This window comes from Orycteropus afer, unplaced genomic scaffold (assembly GCF_000298275.1).
Source record: "Orycteropus afer afer isolate SDZICR_OR568_19922 unplaced genomic scaffold, OryAfe1.0 scaffold00014, whole genome shotgun sequence".
NCBI classification, from domain to species: domain Eukaryota; kingdom Metazoa; phylum Chordata; class Mammalia; order Tubulidentata; family Orycteropodidae; genus Orycteropus; species Orycteropus afer.
The window spans coordinates 4,292,963-4,307,160 of record NW_006921601.1 but is presented as its reverse complement, the minus strand read 5'-3'; the positions used below and the strand labels follow the sequence as shown (position 1 = coordinate 4,307,160).

At 44.8% G+C, this 14,198-nt stretch overlaps 1 protein-coding gene across 1 annotated transcript; it reads left to right on the top strand.

The window, feature by feature from the left end:
• Positions 1–9,822: 9,822 nt before the first annotated feature.
• On the top strand, positions 9,823–12,852 carry NLRP10 (NLR family pyrin domain containing 10). Its single transcript, XM_007956681.1, is given in 3 exon segments — positions 9,823–10,108; positions 11,271–11,510; positions 11,513–12,852. Coding segments are annotated over 3 exon segments (1,866 nt in total).
• Positions 12,853–14,198: the final 1,346 nt, after the last annotated feature.

Here is a 14,198-nt window from a genome sequence, read left to right as displayed (position 1 = left end):
CAAAGGATGAGGGACATGCTGGAGAGGCTGCCTGGCCTGTGGCCTCTCTTATGGTGCCTAGTGGGGGTCTGCCTCAGCCAAGGCTGGTCCCCTGACATCTCATGGGAAGAAGCCCAGAGGAGAGAACCAGCCCAAATGAGGAGGTGTTGTTGCACCAACCCAAACTCATAGGGCTGCCTGTCTACATGTTGATCTGTCTTGGGTGTGGACACTTCACTTCCAAACACACTTTCGCCTTTGTATCAATGACTGAGGGACCTTTCTCTCTGGAGAAGAACTGAGATGATGGATAAGTAATCAGATCAATTTTGAGTTGTGGAGAGCAGAGAAGTTGTGTGGAGCTCCTGCCAAATGACACTCTTTCTCCCCCAGAGAAGTGGAGGCAAAGTGATCTGCTTAGATTGTCAAGGCCAGAGCAGGGTTGAGGGTTGGAGGAATGGACACTGTTTGGAAGATGGACTGAGTCATCCATGGCATTGATCAATTATGTGTGGGTTGAGCTGAGCCCAGAGAGCTCATGTTGTACAAGAACCAGCTGGCCAGCTTTTGTGACTTCTTTCCACCCACATAGCCCATGGGCAGGAGAAGAAAGATCATTGGCGTGGTCTTTCCACAAAGCCAATTGGTGAGGGTGGTAGAGTGTGTAGACAGAGGCTGCTGGCTTTTCAGTGGCTGACTGAGGGACCCAGGGAGGCTGTTCCCTGGGAATGGGAAACTCAGAGGCCCTTGCATACAAATGTGTTGTGCAGGGATTAATCTGCGTTCCTGGCTTCCTGGGAAACATACTTGACAGTCCTGCCTGAAAAGACCAGGGTCACAACAGCCTGACTCATTAAGATTGGGAACTGTAGCTTCATTGGCTGAAATGAAAGGAGCTGAAGCTACAGCTCAAATTATGGAAGGACCACAAGGGGGAACCCTAAGCTAGTGCAAGTCTGCAGCATGTGTGAAACAATGTTGTTATGTGAAGTGGAGTTGGTGCAGACTCATAGCTACCCCTCCTTGGGTTTCTGAGGCAGTATCACTACGGAAGTAGATTGCCCAACCTTCCTTCCGAGGAGTGGCTGGTGGTTTGAACCTCCAGCCTTCTGGTTAGCAGTCAAGTGCCTTAGGCACTATGCTACCAGGGCTCCTGTGTGAAACATTAAAAAGCACCAAATCGGTTTCTATCCAGTCAATGCCAACTCATGTTGTGGTTATGTGCCGTCGAGTCGGATCCAATTCATAGTGACCCCTCCTTGGGTTTCCGAGGCCGTATCACTATGGAAGTAGCTCACTCAACCTTCCTTTTGAGGAGTGGCTTGTGGGTTTGAACAGCTAGCCTTCTGGTTAATAGTTAAGTGCCTCAGGCACTACCCTACCAGAGCTCCCTGCCAATTTATAGTGACCCTGTAGGACAGAGTAGAACTAACTGCTCGATAGCGTTTCCAAGGCTATAATCTTTATGGAAGCAGACTTCTCCATCTTTCTCCTGCTAAGCTCCTTTAACAATAGTTATTAAGGCCTAATTTGGGGAAGCTTTCCTCCAGAGAAAGTTTGCTTCTGCTTTTTCTGACAGGATTCGGGTGGGAATGAGGTCACCAAAGGCTTTTTTGTAAGATTTTAACTTAGAAAGGATGGTCATGCTTAGCTTGCCCACCTCTCTGCAGTTCTGAAATTCAATGTCCTCACATTAGTGTTGCTGTAGGCATTTGGTTGCAGGCCCATGTCACCCTTCGTTAAGGATGCTGCCAGCTTCTGGCACCTCTGCAGTCTCAGCTCCTGGCCTCCCTTGCCCTGGCTTCAGGATACTCTGCTCAGGCTCCTCCCATCCTCTAGAGCCCTGCCTCCTGGCTATCAGCCTTGGGCCCTTCAGACCAGCTCATGTTTATTCCTTTGGCAGAGGGAGTGAGTGGTCCCTGCACACTTCTCTTACTTCTGTGAGATCAGCAATGCCTCAAAGAGAGTGTCTATTACATGGTCCAGTAGACAAGTGGGAGGTTCCAGTGTCAATTATGATAATTTAGTGATCAGAACTCATTTTAATTTTTTTAAAAAATTTAATCAGTACTGTTGTAGGTATTGCTATCAAGTCAGTTCCTACTCAGGGACCTTATATAAAACAGAATAAAATATTGTGACACCTTAATGATCATTAGGAGCTCTGGTGGCATAGTGCCTTAAGGCATTTGACTGCTAACCAGAAGGCTGGTGGTTCAAACCCACCAGCCACTCCTTGGAAGGAAGATTGGGCAATCTACTTCTGTAGTGATACTGGCTCAAAAACCCAAGGAGGGGTCGCTGTGAGTCAAATTGTCTCGACGGCAGTGCGTTTGGTTTTTAATGATCATTGGTGTGTTTGGGTCCATTGTTTTGGCTAGTGTCAATCCATCTCATTGAAGGTTTCCCTTGTTTTCACTGACCATCTAACTTACCAAGCATGATGTCCATTTCTAGCAACTGATCTTTTCTGATGACATGTCATTCTCTCTTCTAAGACGCATTCTTGTATTTCTCCTTCTAAGACTGATTTGTTTATTCTTCTGGTAGTCTGTGGTATATTCAACATATTTCAACACCTCAGTTAGAATACGTCAATTCTTCTGTCTTCTTGTTTTATTATCCAGCTTTTGAATGAATATAAGGTGGTTGAAAAGACCATAGCTTGAGTCAGGTGCACCTTAGTCATCAAAGTGACAAATTTGCTTCTTAAAATATTAAAGAGGTCTTTTTCAGCAGACTTATTCAATGGAATACATCACTTGATTTCTTGACTGATGCATCCATGGACATTGATTGTTGATCCAAGTACAATGAAATCTACTTTAATCAACATTCCCACCAAACCAACTGCCATCCAGTCAATTCCAACTCACAGCAACCCTATGGGACAGGGTAGAACTGCCCCATAACATTTCTAAGGCAGTACATCTTTATGGAAGCAAATTGCTTCATCTTTTTCCCATGGTGCCACTGGTGGGTTGAATCACTAACCTTTTGGTTAGCAGCTGAATGCTTTAACCACCACTGCACCACCAGATCTCCTTTTAATTAATCTAATTGAAGTATAATTTATATTCAATAAACTGCTGTACAATAGTGTGTAGCTCGATGGGTTTTGACAAAGATGTATTCACCACTATAGTCAAGACACAGAACACTTCCTTCACCCAAAAGTGCCCTGTGCCCCTTTCCAATAACCCCACTTCACCCCTGGCCATAGACCACTTTAGCTTTTGTATTCTAGAATTTCATAAAACTGTAAGAATACAGGGAGCTCTGGTGGTGTAGTGCCTAAGCATTTGACTGCTAACTAGAAGGGTGGTGGTTCAAACCTAACAGCCACTCTTGGGGAGTAAGGTTGGGCAATCTACTTCCGTAGAGATACTGCCTCAAAAACCCAGGGAGGGATTGCTATGAGTCAAATTGACTCAACAGCAGTGACTTTGGTTTGTGGTTTTGGTTGGAATAATACAGCGTATACTCTTTGGTGTCTGGAGTCTTTCATACAGGTAATGTTTTTAAAACTCATCCATGTTGTTGCATGAATCAGTGGCTCATTCCTTTTATTACTTGGAATGCTAGACTGGAGAGGGAACCCTGAGCCTAGAGTTACACTGCTACTTGGTGTTCCTTAGGCCTCTGTACTCTGCTGTGAGTAATTAATATGGATTATTAATTACTGTGTGTAATTCATATGGAGCTCCTTTCTCACACATACTGTGCATTTAGGATGTTATTAACTGTTAACTTACAGCCTTATATCACAGTGAATCTCTGTCTGACTGACTAGCCCTTCCTAATCTCTGCTTACTATTCTCTGTCTTCAATTCCATTTCTTGTTTATAGGTGTTGTCTTTCATAACAGGTTCTGATAATGATCTTTGTCATCTCTCTTTGATCAGGTTTCACCTTCATCCTACAGGTGATATCTCACCCTTATCCTGTATTTGGCCTCTTTGGGTTTTGCCTTACCACACCTGGTTTCATCTCATCACATATCTTTTTATGCCAGTACAGGCTACACCCTCATTAAGTTTACCTCAGTTCTGTGAGCTAGCCCCAGAGAGGCAGCCCCATGCAGGCCATAGCACAATGCATTATACCTGAACACAGAGATGTATTTGAGGGCCTAAGCATGTAATTTATCCCAGGGACTCAGGAACATGCTGTAGGAAGCAAACACCAGACTTTCCCAGCTTTATGGATCACCACCACAATTTTTTCATGTGTATTGCAAGCCTGCCTGTTCTTCTGACCTCTGTCTTGGTGGAAGGGCCCCAGACTTCCTAGCAGTGGTCAAGTCACTGGGGAGGTTAAAGGCCTTTTTCTCCTCCAAGGAGATGTGGCAGTTCTCTGAGAAAAGATAGCCTCTAGCAGCAGAGAGAGATATGCCTCCAACACATGACTGTGGGGCCACTGGCTTAAGAGGCTGTTCTGGTTACCTAGTGCCACTCTGACAGGAAATATACCACAAATGGGATGGCCGCAGCAAACAGGAGTTTATTCTTACAATTTGGAGACTTTAAGTCCAAGTTCAAAGTGCCAGGCTCTAGGGGCTGAGTGAAAGCCTCTCAACCTTGGGGTCCAGCTCTGCCTCCTGTTCCCGGCCCACTGGAACTAGAGGCATTTCTTCACTCAGACAGCTATTGGCTGCTGAGGCTGAGAAGCCCCAAGGGTGACAAGTAAAAAGGCACATCCTGATGTTACCAACCACATGACAGGCCATTAACTTAAGTCCATTGTAAGTCCCAAGGTTGGCAGAGCATAGCAGGCTGCTGAGCAATGACACAGCTGTGTGCGGGATCCAAGCATGCCACAAGCTAGAGACCATTCCCAAGGCTTCTCCTTAAATACAGGAAGCAGACCACATTCCCAAAGGCAGCTACTCAGCTGCTTGTGGTAAATCCCACCATGGAGCTGATTGCCATTCTCATCATGGGGAATAACTACCACCAGCTGCCCAGCCACTCAACCAGGCCCAGCCAAATTGACACACAGACATAACTACCACAGAGGCCCTTTAACTAACCAAGCCATGACGATCAGATCTGAGAAAGGTGTAAAACAGAAGATATTGACCGTTGTGAGGGCCTGGTGGCACCATCTCAAAGGTCCCCTTATATAGAAGAGTCTGAGTTCGACTACTAATCTGAAAAAGGTTGGCAGTTCAATCCCAGCCAGTCACACTGTAGAAGAAAGGCCTGGAGCTAGGGTGCCATAAAGATTGCAGCCAAGAAAACCCTGTGGAACAGTTCTGCTCTGTCACACTTAGGGTTGCCATGAGTTGGAACTGACTTAATGGTAACTTTTTTTTTCCCCCTAATGTACTTGGGTATAGGCTTTTTGCCTGTGCTGGGCAGAAGGAAGCTTAGAAGCAGAAGAGCAAAGTTATGTACTCAACTTTGTGTTGGTATCTGCTTCCCTGGGTGGGGGCAGAGCATGATAAAGGCAGGGCACTCTAATAGCTTCAATTCCTCTACAATCTTTCTGGTTACCCTTGTTTCTTGAGGTTTGCTATCAAGAAAAACCCCGTGTGTAGAATGAGTGAGTGTGTGTGCATATGCATGAGTGTGTGTGTGTGGGTATGTGTATGTGTGAAACAGAGAGAGAGAGTCATAGATGCAGCTAGCTTCATCTCTTTCTTTTTCTGCCCATTTCTGTATGTCTGTCTGTATCTCTCCTTTGGCTGTTTACATCCTTTGGTCTCTGCCTTTTTTGTACCCACTCTTCTTTTGGGGACTAAGTTGCTCTATTCTCAGTTCTGGCCACAACCGGGCTACGGTTTAAAGGAAGGCAGGTGCAGTGTAGTAAATTACATACTGTAGCTTTTTTTAGCCATAAGTCTTTGTAAACTCTGTGGTGGAATTTGCCCTGAGCAACTGATTCACTCCTGATTGTTAAAGTTATCCACCTGGGGTATTTCTGTTGCGAGGAGCACAAAGTAATTTTCTGGTAAGTTCACTCTCTCTCAGGTGTATAGAATTCTGATGTTGGGATTGGTTAATTTGCCACTCTGCCAAGCTCAAAAGGAGCCCTCCTAGAGGCAGAAGAAATTTCTCACTGCCAGCTGGGAGATGTGAGAGACACGCAGTGCCAGGAGAGAGACACCACAAGACATGCAGGGCCGGGAGAGGGACACTGAGAGACACGCAGGCCAGGGAGAGAGACACTGAGAAGTAGCAGGGCTGGGAGAGAGACTGAGAGAAACTGAGTGTGTTCCTGAACTTGAATTGGAGCCTGTTGCTTCCCTAATAAACCCCATAATCTGTGAGTTCTGTGTGGCCACTGCAGTGAATTATCGAACCCAGCAGAGAGGTGGTACGTACTGTGGGAGGAACGGTTGGTGCCAGCGTTGGTGAAAGGGTTGGAGGGAGGCAGCATGTCTAGCCTTGCAGGAATAGGCCTTGGGCTGCTGATAGTGATTCTGTCTTCCTCTTGTGTGGTTAGAGGAGGGCAGAAAATGTGGCTTCCTTGCCCCTTTAGCAGGAGGCTTAATTTTATCTCTTGCCTTCTCCCTCCAATCAAAATTTGTTCTTAAGCATCTCATTTCTACTTTCTTCAGGTGTGACTCAGGGTGGTATCTGGACCTGCAGTTTTCCAGAGGAGGCAGACCTGCAGCTTCACAGTGAGTGGTCTCTTTATTCTCTCTGCTACTCTATTTATGTGGCTATGTCTTCATTCTGTTTTCTGTTTTGGATCTTTACTGCCTTGTTGCTGTCTCCAGCCTCAGGTTGGCTAAGGCTCTGAGGAAAGACAAATAAGTTCCCATTCCTGCCCATTTCTATATGTCTGTCTGTTGAGAAACAGGTGAGGGAGGCCTTGAAGAAGGAGGATGGTACACAGGAGAGAAGACCCCAAGCAGTCACCTCATAGCTTCTCTCTTCAACTATTCATTGCCCTCTTACTCTTAGGGGACTCTTACTTAGACTCCATATTGAACAGAAGGACCACAAGACACAACCCCACTTATCTTCTTACTACAAAACTCACACACCTGCCTTTCTTTGTTAAGAATGTTCCCTTCCTTCTCCTGTTAAAGGCTTATCTTTCACCTTTGTATCAAATCCTCATTCAATCCACATTCTTGATTCCCTCCTCTGGTACTTCTTTTTCTAATGTGTCACCTTTATTGACTCTCTTTCCTCAGCAGTCAACTATATTATGCTCTTTCCCACATTAAAGAAAACCTCTCTTCACCCCACATTTCCTATGTCACCTTGTTACCTTTCTATTGCTTTTTGTTGCCAAGCTTTCTGAAGGATTTGTTTTATACATATTTCCTCTACTTCCTTAGCCCCATTCTTTCTTTGTTGAATTAACTTTTATTTTATCAAACATTGTGGTGCTGTGAATTACTTGGTATGGATTTTCTACCCGTAGTCTCTGTAACTCCTACTGGATCATTGGGTGGTACTGTGCAAATAAGGTGTGTAGGACTCTGATGTTGGGATTGGTTAGTTTTATCACTCTGCTAGTCTCGGAAGGAAGGTTGGGCAATCCTACTTCCGTAGCGATACTGCCTCGGAAACCCAAGGAGGGGTCGCTATGAGTCGGGGCCGACTCGACGGCAAACAACAACAACAACAACAGGCTTAAAAGGAGCCTTCCTAGAGACATAGAGGGGGACTTCATTGCCATCAAGAAAGAAGAGGTAGAGGTGAATTAGGGTGAATCCTTGGACCTGAGATACTTGCTTTGGACCTCCTCAGCAGAGACTCCTAGCAGAGAGAGATGCCCAGCAGAGAGACGGTTGCAGGGGAACCAAGAGGCACGAGACAGAGCAGCAGGCCTTCCAGCCTACGGAGCAAGAAAGCTATGGGCCCTTGGGCAGGAGGCTTGCTTGGGGAGTGACATGCACCTAGGTGTACCTATTGGCAGAGCTAAAAGAGATCTGTCCAAGCAAGAAAGTCAGAGGCCAGGCCAAGAAGCCAAAGGCCAGAGAGCTGTGTCTGAGGGCGCAGCAGAGGGGAGACTGTCCTGGTCAAAGAATTGTATCCTGAGCTTGTTCCTGAACCTGAATTGTAGCCTGTTACTTCCCTAGTTCTGTGTGGGCATTGCAATGAATTATCAAACGCAGCACAGAAGTAGTGAGTGTGGTGGGACGGGTGGTTGGTATCAGAATTGGTGAAAGGCTGGAGGGTGACAGCATGTCTGGCCTCATAGGAATAAGCCTTGGGTTGCTGATGGTGATTCTGTCTTCTTGTAAAGTTAGAGGAGTTCAGAAGATGCTGACCCCATGCCCTTTTGCAAAGATGCTTGTTGTTGTTGTATTAAAAGTCAATTAATATTAAAAAGCTTATGTACTTCAGCCTGAATTGTAGGTGAACTTCTTAAATTATTTGAACAATTTAACTAAAGCTAATTGTTTTAGTTGAAACCATCCAGGAATTTCTGGTGGGCCCTTGTAGTACTTATTTGTGTGTCATCAGAATTAGATTGGAAAATTTTACTCAGAAAAAGAAAAAAAAGGGGTATGAACAAACACAGTGGTTCCCTGCTCTATCCTTTTTCACTTCCCCTCAGTCTTTCATCCCTGAGGGAGATTTCTCAGAAATCTACTTTAGATTTCTGTTTCTTACATGTCTGCATTTCTAAACAGTATATATATACTACTACTTTTTGATTAATCAATTTTAGGCATTAACTAAAAACCAAAAACCAAACCAACTGCCAGAGAGTCAGATCCGACTCATAGTAATCCCTCCTTGGGTTTCCGAGGCAGTATCTCTACGGAAATAGATTGCCCAACCTTCCTTCCGAGGAGTGGCTGGTGGGTTTGAACCACCAGCCTTCTGGTTAGCAGTTAGATGCCTTAGGTACTATGCCACCAGAGCTCTAGGGACTGCCTATTCCAGGCCACAAGCATTTAGCTCGTCCGCCATCATCTTTTCAATATGATTATTTTACAATTTTAGTTAGATCAGTGCTCAGTGGTTACATCATTATTCCTGTGTAAACATTATCCACACCTGAGTATTGTACTTTACTATTATGTTCCTTTTCTTTTGTTTTGCTTTTCCTAGAGTTAGTAAAGAAACTCTGGTAGCGTAGTGCCTAAGGCACTTGAGTGCTAACCAGAAGGCTGGCAGTTCAAACCCACCAGGCACTCCTCAGAAGGAAGGTTGGGCAATCTACTTTTGTAGTGATACCGCCTCGGAAACCCAAGGAGGGGTCGCTATGAGTCAGGGCCAACTCGATGGCATATAACAACAACACCAACAGAGATAGTAATTGCTTATTGTAGTTCCTATCATGACTTAAACTTGTCTCCTTCTCTTAGTCAGATGATATCAGGATTGAAATCCTGTGTGTGGCTGAGTCCATGAAACTGATGTGTAAGGGCCAGTGGGATGATGAGTATAGATTTTTTACATATTTGCCATACCACAGCATTGCCAGCAAATATGTACCAGAACTGAATAGGGCCAGATAGTCAGAAAAAAAAAGTCTTTTTTTTTTTTTTTAATTTAAAAATAAATGTTTTTAATCCAAAGTGTTTAGGAAGGCAGACAGGGCCTAATAAACAATGCGTATAGGAGGGAGGGAAAGAAGGAGCATTCAGTACACCCACAAACCTCCCTATCTATACGCCTACACAGTAACACGTTATCTGACAAAGAGGCATAGAGGGAAAGGAGCATTCCCCTGCTACGTCATTGCTCACATTGCTTGGGACTCTGTACACAGGCCTCTTCTCTTGGTCTCCATGCAGCAGCTTGCCAAGTACCCAAAACACAGGGTGGCTGAGGTGCCTTCAGATTGCTCTTCTCTCCCTGAGGGCCTCTCCTCTGCTCCCTTCTCCAGATCACTGTCTGAACCTGACTCCACACCCTGATCACCATGGCCCTGGTCCGTCATGATCCCCAGGAGGCATTGCTGTATGCCTTGAATGACCTTGAGGAGAAAAGCTTCAAGACATTAAAGTTCTACTTGCAGCACATGACCCTGCCTGATGGTCATCGGAAGCTGGCCCGAGGGGAACTGGAAGGCCTCCATCCGGTGGACCTGGCATCTCGCCTCATTGAAATGTATGGAGCCCACAAGGCTGTGAAAGTGGTGCTTCAGGGCTTGAAAAAGATGAACCTGTTGGAACTTGTGGACATGCTCAGTCTTGTTTGTCTGAATGGTGAGTGTGGCAGGGGAGAGAGGAAGTCAGGATGCCCCTTTCCATGGCATTTCCAGAGAGTCCAAGTAATGTATGCCTTCTCTCACCACTGCCCTCTGACTGCCTGAGGAAACCTCAATGCTCCAATGTCTAGGTGCTATCCAGCTGAGGTCTCTGACAACTATTGGGTGGAAGCCACAAGCCGAGGGTGAGGACTTATTTGTAGAGAGACTACAGTATCCAATAGTCATGATATTTCTCTCCCTGTCCCCTCCAGTTGTAGTGTCAGAGAAGGGGACAGTATGAAAAAAGGGATTTAGAGATCTGGGATGGCATTAGTAAAAGGGATTTCCACTAACCAGAAGAAATGGCATTAAGACATGTGAGTCAAGCCAAGTTTGTAGCTCCTCTCCTGGCAGACAGCTCAGGCTACTTCTCATGGAGGGCCATCTTCTCCTGTGCCATTAATGGTTCAAAGAATAGTGGACTGATGTCACCCTAGAGAGTGGGGTGGACATAGAACCTGAATTGCCTCTCATCTCTTCTGGTAGATACCGGGAGATCTTGTGGTACCTCCGCTCCCTCCCATAAGCCTCCTTTCCTCCTGAGAGCTCCTATGACATAGAAATGGGAGGGTTCGGTAGACTCAACATTTGTCCCAAAGATGGTTTATGTTTAGCATCTGGCCCAACCAAGAACAGGTTATTATTATCTCCCCATACCCCAGCTTCCCTTTCCATCCCTTATCTTGTTCTTCACATCTTCAAATGGGAACATTTCATATGAACACTCAGTCCCCATTCTCACATAAAGACTTTCAGACATACACATACTCTTATAAACTCACACTTATAAATACACACTAACACGGCTTCCCTACATGCTTCCCTAAGCACACTTACATGAAAAAATGTGAATACAAACATTCACTCACACCCTCCAAATATCCACATACACAAAACACACTGTTGCACACTCATACAGGTGTGCACATATGCAACACAGATGCACATACACACATAGAGTGGTCCCTTCCCATGACACCAGAATTGTAGTCTTCAAGGTGATGCAAACTAGAGAGCATGGAAGATGAGTCAAAAAGACAGAGTCTCGAGTTTAAAGGGCCCATTTTGTCCTTTATATTTTCCATATCATCATCTAATAACCCACTTGTCTGGCTTAGATTACAGAGAAATATACCGAGAGCATGTGCGCTGCCTAGAGGAGAAACAAGAGGGAGTCAATGGCAGCATCCACCAACTGCTCCTGATGGCCAAGCCCAGTTCAGAGAGCTCAGAATCACTTACTTGCCCTATCCTGGAGCAGGAGGTCATGGTGAAAGATCTGTTTGGTTCAGGGGAAAAGCCCCACAAGTCCACAGTGGTGCTGCAGGGGTCTTCTGGCACTGGAAAGACAACACTGGCAAGAAAATGGTACAGGACTGGGCCACTGGTACCCTGTTCATAGGCCAATTTGATTATGTCTTTTATGTGAGCTGTAGGGAAGTGGTTCTGCTGCTGGAGGGCGAGCTGGACCAGCTCCTTTTCTGGTGTTGTGGGAATGATAAAGCACCTGTTGAAGAGATTCTGAAGCAGCCAGAGCAGCTCCTGTTTATCCTGGATGGCTATGATGAGCTGCAGAGACCCTTTGCTGAGAGATTGATGAGGCCAATGTCAAGTCCCATGGAGGACCTGTTGCATAGTCTAATTAGGAAAAAGAAACTTTCTAAGTCCTTCCTTTTGATCACAACTCGGCCCCTGGCTTTGCAGAATCTGGAGCGCTTGCTGGAGCAACCACACCATGTCTGTATCCTAGGCTTCTCTGAAGAGGAGAAGAGAAGGTATTTCAGCTCCTATTTCATGGATGAAGAGCAAGCCAGAAATGCCCTTGGCATTGTACAAAGAAATGATGTTCTCTATGAGGCATGCAAAGTCCCAGGCATTTGCTGGATGGTCTGCTCCTGGCTCAAGGGACAGATGGAGAGAGACAAGGTAGTCTCAGACATACCCAGTAACATTGCTGAAATCTACATAGCTTATGTGTCTACCTTCCTGCCACCCTTGGCAGCTGAGGGAATCCAGGACCAGAAGTTCCTGTTTGAAGAAGAATACCTCAGGAAGCACAATTTCGATGGGTCCTGCCTTGCTGCTTTCCTGAGCAGCAGTGATTACCAAGAGGGGTGTCACATCAAGAAGTTCTACAGCTTCCGCCATACTAGCCTCCAGGAATTTTTTTATGCCATGTCCCACCTGGTGAAACAGGAACATGGCAAGCTGAAGAAGGAGTCCCGCAGGGAATTAGAAAAGCTTCTGGATACAAAGAATGAGGATATGACCCTCAGTATGCAGTTTTTATTGGACATATTGAAAAACGGGAGCTTCTCAAAATTGGAGCTAAAGTTCTGCTTCAAAATTTCTTCCTGTATGTTGTAGGAGCTGAAGTATTTTAAAAAACAGCTGGAATGTATAAAGCATAGGAGCACCTGGGACTTGGAATTCTCCTGGTGTAGGTCTACAATCAAGAACCTAGTGAAGGGTGTTCAGATGACTGACGTATCACTTAAGTTGGCACGTTCAGATGTAGGGCAAGTCCACACAAGGCCCTCATTTTCTATCAAAAACAGCTTGAGAAAAGGGCTGGAAGAGGAGCAAAAAAGTCCTCTTGTGGGCAAAGAAAATATAGCAGGAACACAAAAAGGGGCTTCTAATGGAAAAGACAAAGGGACAAAGGAACTAGAAGTAAGGAACTTAGGAACAGTTGAATAGGAACGCACAGAAATGGAGACAATAGAGCTGAAGGGTCAGAGGAAGAGTGAGGTGGAGAGACAGGCGCATTGGGGGAAAGACAGCAAAAAAAGAAGGGAGAGATGAGAGGTTAGGTTAATGGATTCTAGAAGGAGTAGAAAGACAGAGGAACAAATAGAAAAGAGAATTAGGTATATACAGAGGATTAGAAGATGTAGAACAACCACATTTGCTATTAATGGGCTATTTCATTATTTAGCTGTTTATAACCTCTTACAATGCAGAATCCAGTTTGGTAATTTATCTGAAAGTGAGTTTTGGGTCTATGAGAGGTGGGGAAAAAAAATTCCGTTTTTTCCAATTTAGAAATTCAGTTGTTTAGAAAAACACCATTATTGAGGGCAATAATACAGTGTCGTCTTTCCCATATATCATGTGCCCAATTGGTATGGATCTGTTTCTAGAATCTATTCTATTCCATTGGTTAGTTTATCTGTCCTCCTTCCAATATCACACTCCTTTTCCCTATGTTTTCACTTGAACCTAGGGAAACCCTCACTGGGATTAACGACATAACAGCTATAACAATGGACTCAAACATACCAACAGTCATGAAGATGGCACGGGACTAGGCAACATAATTGTTCTGTTATACATAAGGTTGCCATGAATTGGAAGCAACTTATTGGCAACTAAAATCTACAAAGACAACAACATAGCATTATATTTAAAGTGGGTTTTTGTAGACTGCATGTAGTTGGATCTTATTTAGTTCAGTCTGACAATCTCTGTCTTCGGAACGCTATACTGTATTTAGACCATATACCTTTTTTTTTTTTTTTCCAATACTGTATATTGATTGTGTCAGTATTTGGAAGATTTGTATAATACAGTCAACCAATACTTTCCAAAAGAGGATATTCAAAATGCAAAATAGACAAATGGATTTATTATAATAGTTGTTATCAGGTGCCTTTGATTCAGCTCTGACTCACAGTGACCCTATTACAACAAAACAAAACACTGCCTGCTCCTGTGCCAGCCTCACAATGCTTGCCATATCTGAGTCCATCATTGGTGCCACTATGTCAATCCATCTCATTGAGGCCTTCCCCTTCTTCGCTGACCCACCACTTTACCAAGCATGATATCTTTCTCCCGGAAATGGTCCCCTCTGACAACAAGACCAAAGTAGGTGAGATGAAGTCTGGCCATTCTTGCTTCCAAGGACCATTCCGGCTGCACTTCTTCCAGGACAGATTTGTTCATTCTTTTTGCAGTCCATGGTACCTTCAGTATTCTTCATAAACACTACAACTCAAATGCATCAACTCTTCTTCAGTCTTGCTTATTCACTGTCCAGCTCT